The sequence below is a fragment of the Polypterus senegalus genome, chromosome 1 (genome assembly GCF_016835505.1).
Source record: "Polypterus senegalus isolate Bchr_013 chromosome 1, ASM1683550v1, whole genome shotgun sequence".
In the NCBI taxonomy this organism is placed as follows: domain Eukaryota; kingdom Metazoa; phylum Chordata; class Cladistia; order Polypteriformes; family Polypteridae; genus Polypterus; species Polypterus senegalus.
In genome coordinates, this window is record NC_053154.1 from 75,262,565 (window position 1) to 75,286,833 (window position 24,269).

General features: G+C 38.1%; 1 protein-coding gene across 2 annotated transcripts in view; it reads left to right on the top strand.

Annotated features, from left to right (window-relative positions):
* Positions 1-21,906, top strand: part of tlr18 (toll-like receptor 18) — a 66,869-nt gene extending 44,963 nt beyond the window's left edge. For both annotated transcript variants that reach the window (XM_039750865.1, XM_039750854.1), the window contains exons 3-4: positions 7,803-9,976; positions 19,962-21,906. In XM_039750865.1, coding sequence (XP_039606799.1) covers positions 7,835-9,976; positions 19,962-20,399 — 2,580 coding nt within the window. In that variant the 5' untranslated portion in view covers positions 7,803-7,834 and the 3' untranslated portion in view covers positions 20,400-21,906. The remainder of the gene's footprint in view (positions 1-7,802; positions 9,977-19,961) is intronic.
* The last annotated feature ends 2,363 nt before the right edge of the window (positions 21,907-24,269 follow it).

Sequence of the window (24,269 nt, forward strand, 5' to 3'; positions counted from 1 at the left end):
GATTTCAAAATGGTGAGGCGGAAGCACTAACCACCATTTCACACACATCATTTTATGAATGTACTTATTTTGGAATTGTGTTTCAAATACAGTGGTACCTTGGTCTGCGAGCATAATTCGTTCCGAAAACATGCTTGTAATCCAAAGTACTCGTATATCAATGTGAATTTCCCCATAAGAAATAATGGAAACTCAGATGATTCGTTCCTCAACCCAAAAATATTCATATAAAAATGATTATTACAAAATATAAAGTAAAAATACATAAAACAAATTAATCTGCATTTTACCTTTGAAAAGAATCATGACTGGTGTGAGGGAGACGAGAGAAAGGAGAGGAGGAGGGTTATTGTGTAGGTCGACTTTAACTCTAACGAATCCCTGCTATCTGTTGGCTCACTGAAATCTTCTTCTTTTTTTGTGACTTTAACAAGGAACCTATCCAATGACAATTGCTTTTGCCTGAAGAGTCACTACACTTGGACACAAAATAAAAAAAAATGCTTTACACACTGCAAGATTTCTAAACTCTTTTGGGATTCCCCCCAACAGGACAACACGTGGAAGAACATCCCAAAGCAACCGCAGGCTCCCAGCACTGTAGTAGTTCACTGTAAAAGCGAATCCGAAAAGATCACGGTCAAGCTATAAGCGCCTACTGTTGATGGGTGATGCAAGGAACATTATAAATGCAAGGGCGCAGTATTACTTGGCCATTAACCTGATCACGACCCTGCCTGATTGCTGTATCTGTGTATAGGAGAGTGGCAGATCCCACTACAATAAATAACTGTGCTGTTCCTGTTTCAAGCTGAATAAAAACTGGTTTTGCTAAAGTACTGAGACTCAGCCTCGTGTTTTGGGGTGCATGATAGGGACTCGCACGTTACAGCACACACACACGTGGTCACAATGCTATACTGAACAGTATACGCTCGTGTAGATGTTGACTATATGAGTGAGGCACACCGACTGAGACCGAGCAATGGAGATGATTACCCACAATCCCATGGAGAGAGAAAAACCATCAGCTTAGTTGTGATCACATGAAGCTCAGCAGACAAAGCGTATACGCACTACTCGTATTTCAAGACCTCGCTCGTCTATCAAGTTAAAATTTATGAAAAATTTTTAGCTCGTCTAGCAAAACACTCGCAAACTAAGTTACTCGCAATCGAAGGTTTTACTGCATTATTACAAAATACAAGACCTTTATTGTCATATACACAGTAAAAACCATGTAATGAAATTCTTACTTTGCTTGCTCACCTTCATATGCAAAGGAAAAAAAGACAAAAGAAAAAAATAATAAAATAATAAAAATAATAATAAAATTGCTACTGAGTAAGTGTAAAAAGTGTTTGGTGTTCATTGTATGTTTAATAAAGGAAGCATAATGTGATACACATATTTGTGGCAAAGTGTATATTTACAGCTTCTGTATATCTGATGTAGTGGAGCAAATGAAAAACAGATGGCCCTTAATATATCACTGTCAGTCTCTAGCCAAGCTTCTAAGAGAATGAAATGAGTGCAGTGATATATCATTTAGAAAACCAAAAGAGTCAGGAAAATCATTACACATGGGAAAACTCTGGCAACCACCACCATGTGAGAATTTGTGAGTACAGGAGTTACCATAGCATTCTGGAAATGAAAATATTGGCTGGAAGCATATGTCAGCTCTGAGCGAAATTCCCATGCACAGTATATGTGAAACTGCCTTTTTGACCCAGTGTGCCAGTGTTCACATAATAGTGCTTTTAGTGTTGTGTTGAAGGTTGTTTCATGTGCAGTGTTACACAAGTACTTTTCATTTTGGATTTTGTCAAAAGTGTTTCTCACTTGAACAGTTAACGTTTAATGGCAATAAGTCTATTTTATCTAACCTAACCTAATCTAAGCAGTATTGCAGGATCAGGTACAAGAAGGTATGATATAGTTTTTTCTTCATGTTTTAATTACTGTATACTATACAAATGAGTAAGATGCTTGAAAACTTATAAAGAAAATATACTTCTAATCTACATTTACACTTCCATGGAAAGAGAACATAGTTTCTGAACAACAACTGTAAGTGAATGCTACAAATGATAAACACACGTGATCTAATGTAGTGGAAAGCTGATTTTATAATTCAATATGTGATGTTTAATGTTTGTGAATAATTCTCTTCAAAATATGGGCAGTGGAGAGGTTAAGCACTGCTGCCGCTCAACTCCAGGATTTGGATCCTATTGTGGACACTGAATTTTATATGTTCTCCCTGCATTTGCATGTTTCTTCTCCAATTTCCTGTTATATCCCAAGAATGTACAAATTAGGATCATCAGCAAGGTTAAATTGATCCAGTGTGGCTGTCTGCTAGGGGATGTCTTTGCAATGCAGTTCCAGTTAATATTGATGAGTTAAACAGGCAAGTTCTGACAAACTGACAGTAAAATTTTGCAATTGTGAGACTTCTGGGAGGTTTTAAAGGATTTTTTCTGGTGTAAAATTAAAATATAGCATACTTTACACTTCTGTATTCACCTGTGTTCTTCTCTTTAGTTGCATAATGAATGTAATCTGTGACACACCAAGTGATGTGAACACATTTTTAAAGCTGTGACATGCTGTATATTTTCCCTACAAAGTCACAGCAAAACCCACCATTGTGCACATTACTGTGTTTTCTCCAGAAGAAAATCTCACAACACAAGAAGCTGCAGCATTACACAGCAAGCACCCTTTCCTGTTCCTTGTTTTTTGCTGATGAAGTTGAGGATATGCATGCTCCAAGGGCCATGGAGCGTTATTTTCTATCTCCAATGTATCTTTAGCATAATGGTTAAGTATTCATCACCAGTATAAATACAGTAAACATCTGATGGCTCAATAAAATATCTACATGAGATGAGCCCAGTGATTTTTTTTTTCACTGAAGATTTTAATTTACATACTAATACTAAATGACAGACAAATTTAGACTTATTGCACAAAAACACTTCCAGTCAGGAAATAAATGACTTTCTTGTATCATCAGCACACATTTTGCTGGAAGTGAAACACAATTAAAAGCACCAAATTCAGTTTTGCTCAAATCATTTTGTTCATCACTAGTTTAAAATGCTAAATGTGGATAGCTCTTTTTCAAAATAAACTACTCACCAGTGATCATTTACAGTAGATGCTGACACATTGATCACTTCATATTATTATAGGGAGCATGTAAAAGAAAGCAACACACACCCACCCACGCACAATGAGGTTTAAGGACTCCTTGAGCCATTTATTTCAGCTTGAAGTATTTACAAATGAGTTATATGGGTTCTCCCAGCATTATGACCATGGCAAACAATATTCTTTAAACTCTGGTGTTGTGGTCCCCAGAACATGCCATCCCCTTTTCAACACTTCAGGTGCTTTGGCCTCTCCAGTACTAAAACTCCTCCAGCTTTCTAATGCTGTGGAAAGCTTAATGTTCTTCTTAGAGTACCCTGTATGCCCAGCTCTAGCTGCCACTGCCAACTCTTCAGCTCCTTCCAGTTTCCCAATAATGGATATCCTGCATATTAAGATCTTTCCTTCAGCACTCTGCTACTATTGCTTTGAAACCTGCAAGTACTTATCTTGAGTTCCACCAGCTCTTTATCAAGTTTGTCTTTCAGAGATGCTTCTATACTTCTGATTTCCAAAGCCACTAACACACACAGTCGTGCTCACACACTTGAGCAGCACCAAACTCTGCTCCAGTCTCCAATCCTTTTATTATTTCTGAGAGGAAGATTCATCCCTTAGACCTTTCAGTACCAGAATTTGCATAGAGCTGCTTGTGCCTTTACTTGATTGGATGACTTTTGGCACATCAGCTCACCCTCCTCATCTGAGTCATTGGCATTCTGCTGTCACAGGTGTTCAGTCAGCCACTACTAGTCATTGCTTTATCATTATTTGTCATTCTTCAAATGAAGAAACAGTCTTTACAAATACCTGCCAGTGCATCATGCAACTAAATGGTAAAAATGTGATAAGCTAGTCAGTTGATTAGTTTTCCATCCATCCATTTTCTAACCCGCTGAATCCGAACACAGGGTCACGGGGGTCTGCTGGAGCCAATCCCAGCCAACACAGGGCACAAGGCAGGAACCAATCCTGGGCAGGGTGCCAACCCACCGCAGAGTTGATTAGTTTTTCATGACAAAATTAAAGTAAGCCTAGCAGCAGTTGTGCTGTCAAGTAAAAAATTGAGACTGATACAAAAGTAAGAAAAAGAAAGATTAGGCATAGAAAATGTCAGCAACTTCATAAACTCAATATATCCAGCTAAAAAGAGCCATACGAAACACTAGTAAAAGACAAAATAACCCTGTATGAATAATGATCTAGGGCTAGTCACATGCCAACCAGGCAGCTAATAAAAGAAGGAATTGGGTGTGGTAGGAGGTGGCTGTGAGCCAAAACTAGTATGAATTTTTCATTGTACTCCTTGAAGTTACATGTCATGAGCAAGGGTTTGTTTTTGATTTTTTTTTTAAATTAGTTATCCTTGGCCTCAAAGAAGTGTTCAGAGCCTCATTTTAGGGGTTATACAGGTCAAGGAATCTTGTGCCCCCATTAGATTCCGTGCTTGATACATTGTAACAATGCTGAAATTAAGTAATGCTCTCCCACCATACCATGTTGTTTTTCTTATGGCCACCGCCATTTTGATTGTGATTTGTTGAAGTTTGCTATGCCATTGCTAGGTAAGGTCAAAAGGAAGTGATTTGAAAGTACAAAGATAAGCGTCATGGACAGTTCTTTCTGAATGGATACACTTGAAACCTTAAAACCTTTCAAAACAACAAGGTTATGTTTAACAACTTGTTTCCCAGTTTCTTGACTATGATTTAAGATTAAAATATTAGCTCAGGTTATGTGTGTGTATGTGTTTACCGGTTTTCAAATTTCTGTTTGTTGCTTGACTTGATTTTTCGTGCACATGTTGAACCTTGCTTATTTGTTTTCTTGATTTCCCTGTTACAACTCAGTTTGTTATTTTGATTCTAATCCGTCACCCAATTCCAGTTAAAATTAGCTGCTGCCCCTTGCGGTCAGCACACTACATTAAAATTCCTTTTTTTGTTCATGATTCCATTGCAATTGTAATCTTTTGTGTGACTATTTTTATTTGGCTTATCACAACAACGTTTCATGAATGCATTCCATATTAGTGTTGATATGCAAATGCTGCACATTACTACAAACGATTTCCATAATCAAGCAACACTCAGGAGCATACTTTATATTCTGCTGGAATGAAAGACAAAATTTTCATCCTTCAATGAAAAGAATATTATATAACTTTTATATCTGTTACTCATCTATGTGTTGCTTGTAGTGATGGCCAAGAAAAATGTTTTAAACTCATATTTTCATACAGAATGGGTGTAACAAAATTCCTAATGCAGTTTGCTTCAATTGGGAACCAAATTGAGGACAGCACGCAATATCAAAACACCAATTAAAGAATCTGTAAATTCATTTTGTGGCATAATCCATATGTTAGATATCCAGCCTTATGGTCACAGAATATAAAGTGAGTGCCACCAGTGTGTAGTTATTCAGACAGTCCACTTTTGTTTATTCAGGCACAGGGATAACTGAAGCAGCCAGGACTACAGATTGTTTCAGCAAAATATTAAAATTTGTCACTGAAGATGTTAAAACATGCCATGAACTTTTATCTGAACTGGTTGCCTTGTGGGCATTGATTCATTTAATGCAAAAGTCTTCCTACTTCCATGTATAGAAACAACAAAAGATAAGTTATGTGATGATGCTGATTGCCTGCTTATTATCACATTCAAAGCAGGTGTAGGTGCCACCAGGTTCATCAGCTATTAAAAAATAGATTAGATTGGACTAGACTTTGCTTTGTAGTCCATAAGCATCTTTAGTACCTGCCAAGGTTTGTGTGAATATTACAACTGCAATACATGACTTCTAGTTAATTTCCATAATGAAGCTTAGCCATTTTGTTTTTTGAGTTTGTATTTGCATTTCTTATATTCTCCCATTCCACAATTCTTTTTAGGGAATAACCAGATTGTTTCTATAAGCACACAGTCTGTAGTTGAGATTTAAATTTCTCTTCTTTGGAATGTCTATCTCCACAGTAATGCTATCTTTTCTTATTTTTTATATATATATATCAAGGCTATCATGTATAAACAATTCACTTTTGGATGTCCTTATACAAAAAAAAAAAAATTATCTGACCACAAAAATGTAATGCAGTTGCTATGGATGAAAGTTTGGCTGGCCACAACTTAAGTTAATATTTTCTTTCTCCAGCCAACCGTATAAGTGTTATAAACACAGAAACCATTTTACAATGAGAGCAATGACTCCCACCCAGTAAAGCTATTCCAGCTGATATTGAAAGTGGTAAAGTTCTTGGATTAAGTTTTTACTAAAATATTTAAAATTATACAGAAGACATAGTTTATATTCCAAGAAGTGATGTTGTTTGCATGTTGTACTTAACCTGGTAAGTCCCATATAGCCTAAAATTTAATGGTTGATCTTTTTTTTTACTCTCAGTTTCTAATGTAAGTTGTCATACTGAACCACCATAAGGCAGACACCATGACCTAATGCATTACTAGAAATAATAAGGCAGTGCTGTAAAGTAAATTCATCAGCTCATTTATTTTTCTAACTAGCTTATCTAAGGCAGTGTTGTGGAGACGCTGGAGCCTAATAATTGATACTGGAAATGTGTATTTTATTACTAGATGTTCAACAATAGGTAAAGGAAAGAGTCTCAGTCATGGAAGAGCAAAAAGGAAAGAAAAGAAAGGCAGGGAGACTGAACCAGATTTGTCAAGACAGGTATAATTGAGCTGAGAGGAATAACAAAAATTACAGATTCCATGCAATTTAGATTAAAGGAAATTGAAATAGATAATGAGGGGCAGCACGGTGGCGCAGTGGTAGCGCTGCTGCCTCGCAGTTAGGAGACCCGGGTTCACTTCCCGGGTTCTCCCTGCGTGGAGTTGCATGTTCTCCCGTGTCTGCGTGGGTTTCCTCCGGGTGCTCCGGTTTCCTCCCACAATCCAAAGACATGCAGGTTAGGTGGATTGGTGATTCTAGATTGGCCCTAGTGTGTGCTTGGTGTGTGGGTGTGTTTGTGTGTGTCCTGCGGTGGGTTGGCACTCCGCCCAGGATTGGTTCCTGCCTTGTGCCCTGTGTTGGCTGGGATTGGCTCCAGCAGACCCCCGTGACCCTGTATTCGGATTCAGCGGGTTAGAAAATGGATGGATGGATGGAAATAGATAATGACAGTTTGCTTAGTCAGATATTTGAGTAAATGCCAACTGTTTGGCCACACCACACAAGTGAAAAAATTACTTGTTTCATTCATCAGTTACGACTGCACTGTTGGAAAAAAAACATTTTTGTATCTTATTTTAGCCTAGCAAGATAATGATAATCTAGTTTCACACATGTTCTTGGCTCACATTTTTTATTAGGCAATTAAGCTATTAATAGATTGGTCATATTAAACACAAAAGACACCAGATTGTAGCCAGTGAAGTTAGATAGATAGATAGATAGATAGATAGATAGATAGATAGATAGATAGATAGATAGATAGATAGATAGATATTTTAGTGGCCGAAAAAATATGGCAGTATGTATCAAGAGCTAAACAGAACTAACAAGAAAACAGTAAGGTTAAATATGCTTAACCTAACTTAAACATATTGTAATATAGAGTATGTTCATTATTCATGGTTTTATTTTGTTAACTTTTTTTTTTTTTTTTTTTGCAGAATTTGGAACATTATGTAATGTGACAGCCCAAATGTCATTCTCTGTAAGAGACACTTCCATCTCATTTATTCTCACTTGCATCCACTTGAGTGCAACATTAGTACAATTTGTCAGTAGTTGTCGTATCAATGGCAACCTGTATGCTAGTTGTAAAGGGCTCAGTCTTCATCAAGTGCCCAGCACATTCCCGGACACCTTACAAGAGCTGGATCTGTCTTATAATAAATTGGTTTCTATTTCCAATGCTGACTTTGCAAATCTCCGACAGCTTCGTAAACTGAATCTCCAGTACAATAATATTTCATTCATTGCTGATCATGCATTTGCCAATAACACACGTTTGGAGGATCTCAACATTTTTAATAACTCCCTTGCTAAAATTCCCTCAAAAGCTTTTGAGCCCCTCATTAAACTGAAATTCCTGGAGATGTCTAATAATTTCTATAGTGCAGCAACCTTGCCAAGTGTGTTTTCAACCTTTAAAGAACTGAAGGTGTTTTCCATGGGAGGTCCTTTAATACAAAATTTGAGCAAGTATGATTTTTATCCTTTAAAAAATATTTCTTTGAATAAATTTGCTATCAAATCAGCTTCAAGTCTTCAATACTATGAACAGGGTACCCTCTCTGTCATACAAACCACCAATATGTGGTTTGACATTGCGTTGGACCAGAGTCCTAGATCATTACCCGCTATGTTGCAAGACTTCACTGACAAGACACTGCAAGTTCTTAGATTTCGAAATCTTTTTGAGTTCACATATTACACGGAGTCTGAAGATCTTTTTAAAGGTCTACAGAACATAAATGTTAATCAGCTAATATTTTATCGGGGGAAGTTCAATGAAAACCTCTTAAGGATGGCACTCTTAAATGTACAAAGGTCGACAATAAAAGACTTGGGGTTAGTGGCCATCGATTTTGCCCGTTCCCCTAACTTTGATATCTTTCAGAATCAGTCAAGTATCACAGACCTTTCCTTAAACAATTTGGTGCTGCAGGATATTAGCAACCCAGATATCCTTCGCTTTGACTGGAAGTTTACATGGTTCAGCAAAGTCATCAATCTTACTATCACAAACGTTAATTTCAATTTTGTTCCATGTGATGCCTGGGATGAAATGAGCAACATTGAAATATTGACAATTACCAACAACCGTTTGCTGGATGGCTTTATCTACAACCAAAAATGTCGCTATGACAACGCTTTGCCAAATCTCAGGTCCTTTATTGCTAATGTGAACATGTTGACCAGTCTGGCTGTGTTATCAAATCTCACTGCAGAATGGAAACAACTTCAAGAGATGGATCTTAGCTACAACCAGCTGGGATCGATAGATGAGGGCTGTGCTTGGACAACCAGCCTAATTAAACTAATGTTGCACCATAATAGTGCCAATCAGAACATTTATAGATGTTTGCCAGTAACTTTAGAGTATCTTGATTTGTCCTACTGTGATTTGGACCTTCTAAACATGGAATATTTTCAGAAAGCTACTAAACTTCAGGTTCTACTTTTGAGTGGTAATAAAATTAAGTTTATTCCTTCTGGATGGCAAAGTCATAGTCTTCAACTGCTGGCAGTTGACGGAAATTCATTTGGCATCATCAATACAGGAACCTTTCATAATATGCCTAATCTTGTTAGTCTGAGAGCTGGCAATAACCCCTATTACTGCACATGTGACTTGTACGGTTTTGTTGAAGAAACAGTCAATAAAGGAAAGATTAATATTACAGACTGGCCTCAGAACTATAGATGTTACCAACCAGAACATCTACTGAACACAATCGTGGCAAATTTTTTTCCTGGAAAGCTTACCTGTAATGTCACTTTAGTTGTTCTCATTTCTGTTTCAACGACTGCAGTGGTTGTCATCATTCTAATGATACTCTGCTATATCTATGATGTCCACTGGTACCTCAAAGCTATTTATCAGATCTTGAGAGCAAAATATCGTGCAAGAAAGGAAGGAAATAATAAGGATGAAAACTATGAATACCATGCTTTTATCTCGTATAGTCATTCTGATGCAGAGTGGGTCCGGAATCAACTCCTGCCATGTTTGGAAAACTGTGACCCTCCATATCGCCTCTGCATACATGAGAGAGACTTCGTGCCAGGCAGGTGGATCATAGACAACATCATTGAAAACATTGAGAAGAGCCACAAGGTGAGCTTATCAAACATTTCTTTTAATAAACTGATATGTTTGTCTGGTAAAGATTCCTTGGCATCTTATACTTAAACAGTTGTCCAAAAATAATTGTTTTTGCCTATAATTTATCCCTTGGTCTTTATAGTATGTAAAGTACAGCATAGAGTATATTTTTAACCTCATGTTTTTTATTGAGAACTAAGATAACAAAATTCTTGGCTTGAACACAGGCCAACTATGAATAACAGCAACAACCGAAAAAATCTGATGCTACTTATGTCACATAATGCCCCTTATCAGGAATCCAGTCCTATGCCTAACATGGCTCAAACACATGAACTTTCCCAAAAAATGTAATATATAAATGACTTCTTTAAATAAACAACTTCTGGGAAGGCCTCTTGTGAATGACTGCGGGTGCATTCAAACAGTATTGAATTTTTAAATTGAAGACCATCTTCTCCCCTCATTCACTGTTGCTAAGCCAAACCACTTTATTTTCAGATTTTTCAACAGCAGTTTGGGACACTACACTGGTGGATTGACCTTCTGCTTGTTGAAGTACCTTGAATATGCACAACTGTGAAGCATACTTTCCACCTGACTGTGTATTCACTCGCTTTTCTTTAAATATTTACTGTATGTCTCTCTCAGACTTTGCTTTGCAATGTTGATATCACGTGAAGTACCATGGTAGCCTAAGAATAAAATATTACTGGGAGCAAATCTTGACAAATGAATGAGGTGGGCCTTCTGTTTTAAAGTTCTTTCTTGTCTGAATAGGCCCCACTTTCATTCATGCATGGATTTTCTAGAAATATTTTGTTTAACAATATTTTAGTAAAAAATGCATATACTGTATTTGGGATGTCATAAGCATATGACCGGAAACTTGATTTGAGAAGTTTTTCATAGATGTGTTACTATTGTTAGTTGTCATTCAGTAAAGGTCCAAACTGAAGTCCATTGTATCAGCAACTTTGTTATCTCCATCTATCAGTCAAAACATGAGATTAAAATTATTTCTCTGACATTACTGCAAACATCACGGCGCAAATGACCAAAATGTCACTTTTTTTGCAGGTATTTCTATAAGTGCTCAGAGGAAACACTAAAAATCCAGGAGAGACACCACTTTGGTGGTCCTTCTATGATAAACCATATGTATGTAAAGCTTTGTAGTGAGGCATACTCTTAAATACGGGGTATTATAGGAGAAGACAGCAGAATGAAGCAGCAAGTCCTTACCTCTAAATTTTTAGAAAGCAGTCAGTATTATTAAGTTGCCTAGAAAAAATAGGAACCGTGGCTCCTTTGCACTAACTACCTCTTTAAGGCCAAAGAATTAGCTGCCCTCAGGTAACATTATTTTCCATGTAAAGGTGAAATGCAAAACATTAAGAATTGTCATTTGTGGCCATTCCAAGAAATTATCATTAAGATCCTTTAAGGACATCTTCTCACCTAATGAAAAAAACATTCAGTTTCTCTGTAAATGTAGGGAGATACTTAGTACTTAGTAGAGATAAATTAATGGATGCAATTTATAATGCCATGCTTTTCATGCATTAATAACACATCAGCAGGTGGTCCACATTTTTTTTCCACTTAAGATATGTTGCTTTCTGCTGTTTTTCAATGTATGGTAACCTTTTCATTTGTTTAAGGATGGACACAAGTAATTTAAGTGAAGGAGGCTAAACATTTAAGTCATACATGCCCATTTTCAAGAAAGCAGGTGGTATGGAGGTCAGCTTTCCTGATCCTGCGTTTGCATAGTTTTTCTTTGCAACTCTAATTTTCCTCCTACATCCCAGAGACATGTGGTGGATTAATATGAGTCTGTAAATTTGTCTGTGTGAGTCTGTGATGGTGGGTGCGTGAATTGATTTTTAGAAATTTGGGTACTTTGTACTAAATAAAGAGGCTTCAAATTGTCAAGAGTGTGTCAAGAAGAACAAGTGCCTAAGTTTGGAAAGAAATGTTTTTTTATTAGCCCAGGCCCCAAGGACATGGGGACCCAGACTGGTGGGCAGTTAGGGCCATTGACAAACAGCAGTGACATAGTTAGCTTGCTGAAGGCCCCTGTGCAGCGCCCTGAGGTGGGCCCCTCCTGTCTAGCATAACTGTCAGTAATGTATTTGCAACTGGATCCCAGGGGCCGGCTGGGCAGTGGCGTTATGCTGGTGACAAACAAACTGGTTCTCTAAATGAAATTTGTAATAACTTTTTAAATCGCTTTATTACAGCTGCTGTAAGTTAGCAAAAATAAAATAAATTGTGAGAATGGGATGTGGGAGGTGTCGGTAGTTGTACTAGTACATAAATATATGTAAAATGTGGACCCGCTTACTTTTCCAAGACAACTTTGTGAAAGAAGATGATTAAAATGTAACGTAAGCTAGAAAGTAGAAACTGTTCCGTGTTACAAAATGAAACAATTTCAATTTGTAACAAATTAAGACAACACCAGCTGACAGGATACTACTACACAATCGACCAGTTTTAGAAAAGTTCTGAGAAAATGGACATCATAAGGTGGTCACACTCACAAATCCTCATAGTAGTGACACTACTGCACAGTAAGCCATACTAAGGTACACAATAAAACAGATTACAGATATGTTAAACTGTTAAAGCTTACAAAAATGTAACTGACTGACAAGTCACAAATCATATTACTTATAATATCACTTCTTTTTTCGGCTGCTCCCATTAGAGGTTGCCCTAGAGGGCACCTTAAAATACTCGCTTGCTTGCCTTCTGTTGCACAGCCAAACAATGTTTGTTTGACACGTCAAGTTGTGTGGCATGCTTGTTTTCAATTGCGAGTACAGCCAAGCCACTACGTTTGTCTTGCTACGTGGTCCTTTTGACGTAATTTTTTGAGTTTTAACTTGGAGAACGATCGTTGAGAAGTAGTAGTAGTAGTAACAGTCACTGGTATGGTCAGCAGTAACATGTAAGCAAATGTCACTGGAAGTAGACAACAGTGCACAGTGATCTATCAGCAACAGTTCAACTACTTCAAAAACAGTTAACTTGTTTGACAGGATGGATTGAAAACATGCATGAAATGACAACAATTGGACAGAAAATGCAGATGAAATGTCAGTGTTATAGCATTCAACAAGAAGATCGACAGCAGCGTACAATTCGTCGTCAGCCATCAAGGTCAGAGTTGAGACTGTGGAACCGCTGTTTTAGTTAAGTAATTAAAATTTTAACAAAATCTATACAGCCCCGAGTGGGCCTCCCAAGCTTGTAGGCCCTTGTGCTTTGCACAATCTGCACGATCCATTGCTACGCAGTGATGAGCAGTCTGGCAACAGCCCTGAAACAGGAACGCAATGTAGTGTGGGAGAAAGTACTGGAGGAGGACAGTGCCACGTACAGCAGAAGTCGCCATTAGGGTCTGCAATGCAACTATTGTTTTGCCTATTTGTGGAAGCAGGGTGACTTGACCCTCCTAGCTCAGTATGGGGCCTGTTTTCAAACTATAAAGTTCACTGCTGCAGTTTTTTTTATTTTATTAATGTACACATTAGAACATCATCACTCTTGTAACTCTAATACTGCTCTCAGAAATGTTGTTTTTTTTTTTGGCCTTTTCAGTTTAAGAGATTAATTTTTCATGTTGGAAACTTATTGGTTTCTCTTATTAACTCAGAAGAGATTTAATAATTTTCACTGTTTCCACTTGGCCAATGTCAGGAAGTGCAAGCATTCTTCTCTTTCTATTTAGCAACATCATCCATTGCCAATCACCAAGGGGAAACAAAAACATTCATGATAAGTGAAACAATAAGCTCACGCTCTTCCACATGGTTCCCATCTTGATTATTTACTCAAAATGTCTCTGCTGTCCCTCTTACATTGTCTAACTTGATGAATCTGGACAGTTTCCATGTTTGCTAGTGACTGTATTGGCCTTTCCAGTGTGTACTTCTGTTGCTGTTGATTTTGCCTTGGAGGCTGCAGTTATCAATGTTTAAAATTAACCATTTTGACCATAAGCTTCCTATTTTAACCTTTGCTAGCCTAACATGTTAAGTATTTGTTTCACTATGAAGTGATAAGTTATGATGCACTGCATGTCTAGCACATTCTTCATCCTTTAAACTATAGGAAGTGCCCTGAGTTCGTATAAGAAATGTTCTTTTTTTCTTTTTTTGTTTTCAGTGCTTCTTTCTATTTACCATTAAATTGTTTAAATTATTATCTATTCACTTCTCAAATGCATCGGGATCTCTTACCTACTTCACTTATAGACTTCTGTGCCTTTTGAAAATGCAGAGCATAAAGAAAGTGTGCAAAATACAAAATTGCAAAACATTTATTAACAGAAAGGAAAAAATAAAGCAATTCAATAAACATGTACAGATACATAATTTAAGTAACAACTTAACCTCAGTTACTGTTCATTTTAACTCTCTCTCTCACACACACACACATACACACAGTATTAAACATCAAACAGTACATTAAATATAAATAAATTACAAATGCTGTAGAAATGATAACAGTAAAGTATTGTATACTTAACAGGCTTTCATTACTCACGGCACACAAACTTCTCTGTGTTGAAGTATCAAGTGTATAACCAATCAATCACCCGATTTGCTCATGAGCAATAGAGATCTAGCTAAGTATAGTAGCCCAGAAAGGTCAAATAGGCATTGTGCCCATATGTGTTCTACAAATACAGCCAAAATAACCCCCATTGCAGGCCTACACAACACTTGTGTGCGTGGAAGTGGAAAAAAATTAAACTGCACCTTCACTCTTTTCAGAATAAATAAGAAATTAACAGATACTCACAAACATAACTGATTGTTTAAAAGCCTTGACAACTCTTAAGGATTTGCATGGAGAATACCTTGAAAAATTCCCCTTGTTACTAACATGATTGCTATTACAATGAAGAGTACAAAGAGTGGTTAGGAGCATGCAGTGATACAGCTCATTGCTGCACCCACCACACAACAAACCTCCTCAGGATCCCAGATTAGGACCCAAGTTCAGCTGTGCAACAAGTGACACCTCAGCACCACACTAGTTCAGACGGGACATAACAGTGTGAGGCTTTTCACGGTGGTTGGAGTCCCAATCCTGCCACTTACCCCCACGTTTTCCCTGCAGGTTGATAGACTTTTTGCAGGGCTGGATGCAGATTAACGTCATACCCAGGATGGAGAAATTGCAGGTTAAGGGCCTTGCTCAAGAGGAACCAACAGGATGTGAACCAACAACCTTCTATCTATCTATCTATCTATCTATCTATCTATCTATCTATCTATCTATCTATCTATCTATCTATCTATCTATCTATCTATCTATCTATCTATCTATCTATCTATCTATCTATCTATCTATCTATCACAAGAAAGCCACCATGTACAGTTCCTTCACATCTGTCAAAGCTACTTTGCCTTAAAATAAATGAATCATGTGTTGACCCAGGCCACTGTCTCATCTTGGCATCATAGTTGACTTGTGAATTAATTAGAACATTAATACACTCTAGACGAGAACAGGCCATTCAGCCCAACAAAGCTCGGCAGCCCTATCCACTTATTTCTTCCAAAAAAACATCAAGTCGAGTTTTGAAAGTCGCTAAAGTCTTACTGTCTACTACACTACTTGGTCACTTATTCCAAGTGTCTATCGTTCTTTGTGTAAAGCAAAACGTCCTAATGTTTGTGTGAAATTTACCCTTAACAAGTTTAATTTAGGTACTTCTCACTAGACACACTATTGTGACATCCGGGATGTGATGTCGGAGATCGGAGAGCATTCACAGCCATATGTGAAATCAAAAAATGAGGAGTGAAGGGGTTTATATTTGACCTCCCTCGGAAACCGCTAATGGAATGTCACTGCTTGCTTTTAATAAAAGCAGCTTCATTTTCATGAGGTATTCTTACTACAATATAAGTGTAGTATAAGGGCTCCAATTATGTTATTTATGTCATTTACATCAAGTTAGTCCTGAGATCCAGAATCTCCTTTCACATTAGATATTAGATTGTCACCCAGAAGGAGACATCCCCACACAAGATATCACATTTCAACTGACCACAAGAACTGGTAAACTTTTTAAATGTAAAGTCTTGTTAAAACCAGTAGATTGCTAGACCAGGAATTCCAATACAGAAAGACCAGAATTCAGCTTTCTATAATGGAAGAATAATTAAGAAATGGGGTGTAGTACAACCTGGAGCTGTCAGATCAAATGCCTATCATCTGTATGTCTTGATTGTGTTTGTGACACTCTGTGACTTTTCAGCCTTTGAATTAATTTGTGTGATATTTTCTGCCTATAGCATTTGTTATTGTTGTCATGCTTTCTGTTCTATATAACCTTTTATAAATAACTTTTCATTATATTTTTTACTTTATTTTGTTTATTTTCTACTTTCTGTCATATATGAAAATGTGTTCCATAGATATTTTTTGCTTTGCCTGGTGTAGCAAGACCAAGAAGTGATGTAGTTTTAAGTATTTCTTTTTCTTTTTTTTCTTTTTAAACGTGATTCTTAATGTATTAATCAATACATTGGAATGTTTTTCATAGTGTATGACCTCTTGGCAAAAGACTGATTGCAGATGTGAAATAGAAACAATTATCAAAATTGCTGAAAAATGAAAGGCAGGAAGGAACTGGGTGACTTGTGCACAGGAAGGGAAATCAGTCTGCTGACTAGTGGAGCTCATTCTTGATGAGAGAAAGACAAACAAAAAGGCGCAGAATACATTTCTGATTTGGGTTAGTGACTAAGTGTTTAGAATGGTTGAATAATCACTAAAGCCTATCCAATTCTCCAAGCGATTTTATTAAATGATGTCATTATGTGTTGGAAAGCACATAGTGTTCTGGTTTAATCAGGGAGCAGTCTTGCTGGGCTGCCCTTTTATTTTTAGGGTTTAGGATTTTAAAAGAGAACTGACTCAGGCTGAGTCAGTATTTGTCTGCAAAAAGTGAAAATGTGTATGATTCGTTGGTTAATTGACAATCTACCATTAGTATCTGTGTTGACAGGAAAATTATGTAATTTGTAGGAAAAATTGGCGTAATCTTCCTCATAGTGTCAGGAAAGCTGTCACTGAAGAAGCCTGAGACTAAGCTGTCTACGCCTCAGGACCTCACAGTACAGTCATGCTATAATCGGTTCAAATTCAGATTCTGTTGTGGCAGGTTTGTGCATAGCAGAAGCTCCCATACAGCAATAAAACAATAAAAAGACAAGAATTAAGAGGGAGGATATGCTGAGGATTATTCACAGAATGTTTAATTGAAATGTATGTAATTAATTAGTTGAAGTATTTGTACCTACCCATTATTTGCTTAAACTCTCTTACTCCAATTGTATTCATTTCTCTAATGTGATTACAACAGCAGTCAGTCAGTCATTTTTCAACCCGCTATATCCTAACACAGTGTCACGGGGGTCTGCTGGTGCCAATCCCAGCCAGCACAGGGCGGAAGGCAGGAACAAATCCCAGGCAGTGCGCCTGCCCACCACATTACAACAGCAGTTTCAAAGTAAAATAAAAGCAGACATTGCAGGATTCCAGGCTAACTTGAAAACTCTCACTAGGCACTTTCTGTTTTTACTATGTGCCTGACATTGTTAATATAACTTAAAATGAACACTCCACCCAAAAATGATGTTACTTACCTCATATAGTTTATAGTAATAAGAGAACAAAATTGAATCTCACATTTTCATGTAGAATGGAGATAAGTGCATTTCCAGTAGAATGACAGCCTATGGTGACCAGTGATGGACAACAGCAAACATATTAATAATGTCCAAGCTCCCATTACTTGTTTCACATAATCCACACTTGAAGTCATCCAGTTGTATGCTCACAGTCAGTCAGTCAGTCATTCTCCAACCCACTATATCATAACACAGGGTCACGGGGGACTGGGGGCTGGAGCCAATCCCAGCCAGCAAAGGGCGCAAGGCAGGAACAAATCCCAGGCAGGGCGCCAGCCCACCGCAGGGCACACACTAGGGACAATTTAGGATCACCAATACACGTAACCTGCATGTCTTTGGACTGTGGGAGGAAACCCACACAGACATGGGGAGAACATGCATACTCCACGCAGGGTGGACCCAGGAAGTAAACCCAGGTCTCCTAACAGCGAGGCAGCAGCGCTACCGTGCAGCCCTGTATGCACACAACATTTAATTATTTTTCTACGCCTGACTTTTCTTAATTAAGCAGACAAAAATTCATTCACAGACATAAATGTTAAAGCTACCTTAATTATCAGATTTTAATTCAAATAAATGCAGGGGATAAAAAGGGAGAAAAGTGTCTAACCATTTTGGTAAATAATAAGCATAGGTAAATATGTCAAAGACCCCTCTAACCCACAATACTTACTTTCACCTCAGCTGAACCTTGCGTCGAAGGAGTTACAAGGATGAGAGTGAGGAGGGGCAGGCTGAGCCAAAATGGAAGAAACAAAATGAGTGTACACAGTTATCCCCACGGACAGAAAAAATCATAGTTAAGGAGTAGGGCAGAGTCGCCAGTTGCTGACCTCCAGCCATAGAGGTCCATCTTTCTACGGTGGAGAAGGATGACCTACTATTCTACACCAGATAAAGCAAAAGACATTCTGGAGATTTCCAGCATTAGACTATCAACTGAGAGCACTGTCAAATGAATTCTATTTAAATATCAACATGGCCACTGAAATGGGAAGGGTGCCATTGGATTATGGACTAGGATAATACACATCAGCCAAGCTAAGATTTTTATTAATACTTGCTTTATGACACACAGCATTTCATATCCTCTGTCTGTGGTGAACGCAATTGGAAAACTCCAACTGTATCAGCAGAGTTTGCCTACAGGTTAGTGTGAGAAAGCAGCACACAGTCAGACTGAATCACATATCTGGATCTTGGCACATGGACATGGTAGGAGTGAGGATTTTGCGTCAGTAAGATAAGCTAACTTACATTCTGCACTCCTGACTGTATCAGCTACACCTTCACACGCGCTATGTGGAATTTACCTCCCACAAATAGCCCAGCGTATGTCGAAACATTCCTTTGCCTACCTGGCAATATGCAACAACAAACTTCTACGGAGACAAAACAATCACAGTTCAGACTTACTCCATAAACTAAAATGTTTTAATTTAGCAGGCATGAAGACTCAGCAAAATGACTAGGATTCAAATAGCCTGTCACTGTTTAACTGGTGACTTTAAAGGTATCCGCTGCTTGGGGTGAGTTAACTGTTAATAATGAAAGAATTAAAGCAAATTTAAACGACTACAGAACAAATAAAGGGTGACACAGTGGTGCAGTGCTTAGCTCCACGAAGGCTGAGTTCAGATCCCATCCCAGTTACTGTCTTTGTATGATCTGCTCTAGTCTGAATGGGTTTTTCTTTGGGCACTTCCATCTTTCATTACCAAGAATGTGCAGCTATGGCCTCCTATCTGGGGTTTATTCCTGCATCCATATGAAGTTCATCCTCAGATTTACTGTATTTGACAATAGATGGATTGATACAGAGCCCCTACCATGAGTGTTTAAAACCTGCTTTACATTTCTGTGGCAATCATACATTTAGTACTTGAATGATATGGCAATGCTTATGTTAGGGTCGCAAGAATGATGGCACGCCTGTGCAGTGGGGACATAATGAATACAAAATGAGTACAAAATGCAAACAAACTAAACATATTATAAACACAACACAATATATCCACCACCTGCTGTAGAACCTGATACAACAGTCCAGTTAAAGTTTCATAGTTACATATTGCTTACAGGTTCTCCAGCACCTCAGCCCTTTAAATGTCATTACTGCTCTGGAAGCCCCTGCCATTGCTAATACCTCCATTGTTTGAAATATCACATATAGGTGGCTTGTGTGTTATGTATTTATTGTATTTATGATGGTTTAGAAAAAAAATGGTCTTCAGTACATGAACTATAATTATATTTCATTCTCTCCATAGGTGATGTTCATCCTGTCACATAATTTTGTCAACAGTGAGTGGTGTAATTATGAACTGTACTTCACGCACCAGAGGGCCATTGGCAAACCTTTCAATGACATAATTCTAATTGTCAAGGAGATCATTGATCCAGAGTCCCTGCCCAACAAATACTGCAAGCTGAAGAAGATGCTGAGGAGTAAGACGTATCTGGAGTGGCCTCTGGAGCTCAATCGGCGGGTCTTTTTCTGGGCTCAGCTGCGCAGCATCTTGGGCAGTTCTTTGCCCCCTACAGGAGAAGGAAGTCGACATGGAAGACAATCTTCAGGCTCCGTCTCTGCCACAGAGATGTCAGCAAAAGTCCAGACTGATGAATTGGACATGAATGGAGAACTGCCGCAGCCTGAGCAGATTTTGGATGATCTTCCACACAATGAGGACAATATTATAATGTTGTAGACACAGCACTATGATGTTTTATGTGTAACATTTACAATGGCAGCAGTTGGTTTACAAAAACCAAAGCATCTATTTACTCAAGAAAGAGTAGCTGGCTTTTTTAAGTATATGAAGGTAACTTTTTTACTGCGAAGGTATTATCTTGTGTTTTTGAAATTGAGTCAGACCGAAGGTATCTGATTTCAGACTGCACATTTTTTTAATATTATTCTGTTTTTTTGTATTGACTTGTTTTAAAATATTATTTCATAAAGTTCAGAAGGAAGATATATTTTGGTACAGGCTCCCTTTTCATTTCTCAAAGCAGCATTAATGTCTATTCATCTAGTTTTTAAAATCACTTAATCCAGTCTTAGAGTGGACATGGATGACAAGCTGCATGCATTTTATAACTGAAGAATATAAAGTCTTAATAGTGTTGTTTTTGTTGCAGTTTGTGCCATGTCTGTACATTCTCTCTATACCTGCATAAGGCTTCTATGGTTCCTCTACTTTTATTCCCTATACCAAAGCAATGAATTTTACCATATTTTGGCCCAGGATTAGTAATCACATGAGTGTGTCTTGTGATAGACTGATGGGTTGGTTAATGACTTGCATCCAGTGCTGCTGAGACAGACACCAGCCCCAGAATGCTGGACTGGTTAAAGCAGGTCCAGTAAATAAGTTGGTGAATGACTACCCAAAATAATCCCAGTCTGGTGTGCGCATGAATGTGCCCTGTGATGTACTGGTGCCTTGTCCAGGATGGGCTTCACTCTTGTGTCCGGCTCTGCTAGGATAGACTCAAGCCCCAATAAAACATAATTAGACAAAGCTGGTATAGAACATGGATGAATCAGTGGATGACAACTGGGTGAGTGCAGGACTGTCCCTTGTGATAGACTGGCACCTTGACCATGGTTTACTCTCGCCTTACACCTGATGCTGCTGGGGCACATCGTTCATGCATCGTAAAAAATAAAGGGAAATCCTGTAATGGTAAAACTGAGTGAAAAAAATGGATGGATAAGATTTTTCCAAACTTCTTCTGTATGTCAAAACTCAAAATAAACGCCTCCTCATTAGTCTTATCCTTTAATGTAAAGCAACCCTTTCTTCATCCATTTACAAAGTATAGCATGAACTGGAGAATGCCCAGTGTGAATATGAAGACTGCAAGCAGACAGTTGCTTATTGGAACTAAAAGCTGGATCTGTTGAAAGAAAATTAAAATTCATATTGATACTGTATTATCAATGTACTGCATTACTGTTTGAACTTCAATTTGGTAGTAAACGATTCACTATTTTTGTTTTACAAAATTATTGCATTAAGTCTTAACTCAGATTCAACTTTTGTGAAAAAGCACATATTACTTACCTTTTTTAAAATGCCCAACTGTTACTCACGCAACATTATGGATTAATTCTATCCCATATCAAAAGTGCTTTGACTTTATGAGAGTTTCACAAATCAAAATTATGGCTAAGTGCAAGCTTGAAGATAGCTTTGGTGTAATTTGAATTTTTATGTTACATTAGTTTATGTTACATGAATTTTTATGTTACTCCAATAAACAGTATTTTAGCACTGTGTCTATTTTTAATAATTTTTAGCCCAGTTAAAGGTTTGTGGAAGAGCAGAGCCTGTGCCCCACAGCGCTGGGTACAAAGCAGGAATGAACGCTTATCAGGGCACCAGTCCATCACAGGCACCACTCACTCATACCAGACCATGTTAAAGTTACTATCAAACACAACGGCACATTTTATCTTCAATAAGCATAAGCTAAGGTAAACCATAATGCACTAATAATTGTTAAAACATACAGCATGTCTATACATAACCCAAGAGAAAACCCAAAAAACTTCAGAAAAGACCAAAGTTGAACCTATTCCTCTGGAATCCATCCCTCCCACTGACGATGGTTAGCTGATTAGACACGCATTTCTGTCTCTGTCTGAATCAATTTTTTTTTTACATGACTTCATATAAAACTCTGATCTGTTAAATATTCAGTATATTATCCCATGTAAATAAAAACACCAACCCCATTTTGACAAGTTTCTCAGTAAACAAGGAGTTGAAGAAGTTTGGCAAATGACAAGACCAGGACCTTATGGGATAGTAAGGGAGAGAAGAAAATCATTACTGGTAGTAGAGATTCAAATTAACATCCCATTTCTGTGAGGTTTAAAGAGCACCACCAAGGGGCACAATCACCTTTATGTGCAATGGGTTTCCAAAAAAGAACAAAGGGCTGACATACCATTGAAAAAGAAGTGCCAGGATCAAGCAAACATGCTGTATTTGTCCACGACAATAGAGGAAAGGCACTTCAGCAGGTCTCAGGGATTCCTGACTCTTTTTGTGCAGATAGAATGAGGCCGGTGTTGGCTGCCAAGAGGGCACAGGATACCTGTTCACTGCCAGCGGGAAGCACATGGAAAGTTGCGAACATGATACTGTTTTAAGGATGAAGTGACTAGAAGGCAAGTAAATTCCCTCAAGTTCATTAGGTGGCAGCACACGGTCACCTAGTGGAAGGAGTGAGATCATGCTGCTCTTTAAGCAGAGGAGCTCAAAAGCTGCCCAACAGAGCTGATCCAGAAGGTTCAGGGATGCAATGGCAAGTAAGACCAGAACAGATCACTGTGGCTTGGTGACCTCAATGTTTTATAAATCTGTCTGTGCATTAGGGATGTGATGTCACTTAATGTATGACTTACATTTGTGTTTTGATGTGTTATTCACTTCCTTTTTTTCTTGTGGTTTTGACTTTTACTGCTGTTTCAGTATTGCATGCCAGCGGGATGTATGACATTGGCATGGCTGAGATATAAATAATGGAGAGAGGTATGGCAAAATATCCAAAGTTTCACTTAGTCAAAGGAAAGACATTTGTGGGACATATAAATGAGTTCTTCAAGAACACAGGGACACAGCTGGAAACTTGTTAAGGGTAAATTTTGCATAAACATTAGGAAGTTTTTCTTCCCACAGAGAACCACACACACTTGGAATAAGTTTCCCTGTAGCGTGTTAGAGAGTACGACTTTAGGGACTTATAGGAAAAATAGACTTAATGTTATTGTAGAAGAATTAAGTGCATAAGACTGGTAAGCTTTGTTGGCCTGAATTGCCTGTTCTATTCTAGATTGTTCTAATAATAATGTTCTAATGTTCTAAAAGAAATGTCACTGTGGCTCCTTTATGCAAACAGCAATACACCTGCATAATGCCTCACTGCGACTGGAACTGCCAAGTCAGGAATTTTTCACTTTTTTAATCATTCTACCGTGTATTTGAGAGGAGTTTGTTGTTTGCCTCAATATAATCATTTTATTTATTTATTTATTTACTTACTTACTTATTTATTCACTGAGTTTCTGTTATTTCCATCAGACCCACTGCCACAAGTGTATAAAATCAAGCACCTAGCCATGCAATCTCTGTTGAAGCAGGCCAGCACAGGCGCCCTCAACCCCAAAGAAGGTACTCAGAGTCTCAGGACAGGCAGCAGAATCAAGCTTTATTATATGATGCACACACGGTTCCAGTTCTAATGAACTGAGTTCCCAAGGATGGGCAAACCATATTTTTATTACATTTCTTATTATAGTACCCAGTACTCATCCTCACTGCGGTGGGTTGGCGTCCTGCCCAGGGTTTGTTCCTGCCTAGTGACCTGTGCTGGCTGGGATTGGCTCCAGCAGACCCCCGTGACCCTGTGTTAGGATATAGTGGGCTGGGAAATGACTGACTGACTCCTCCTCATCTGACTCCCAATTGACTTGTAGATTTCGACATGCCTACAATTAGTTCCACCAATATTTCCAGCCTAATGAGAATAGTGCTTTGTCCTGCTCCTCATGCCCACTTGGCTAA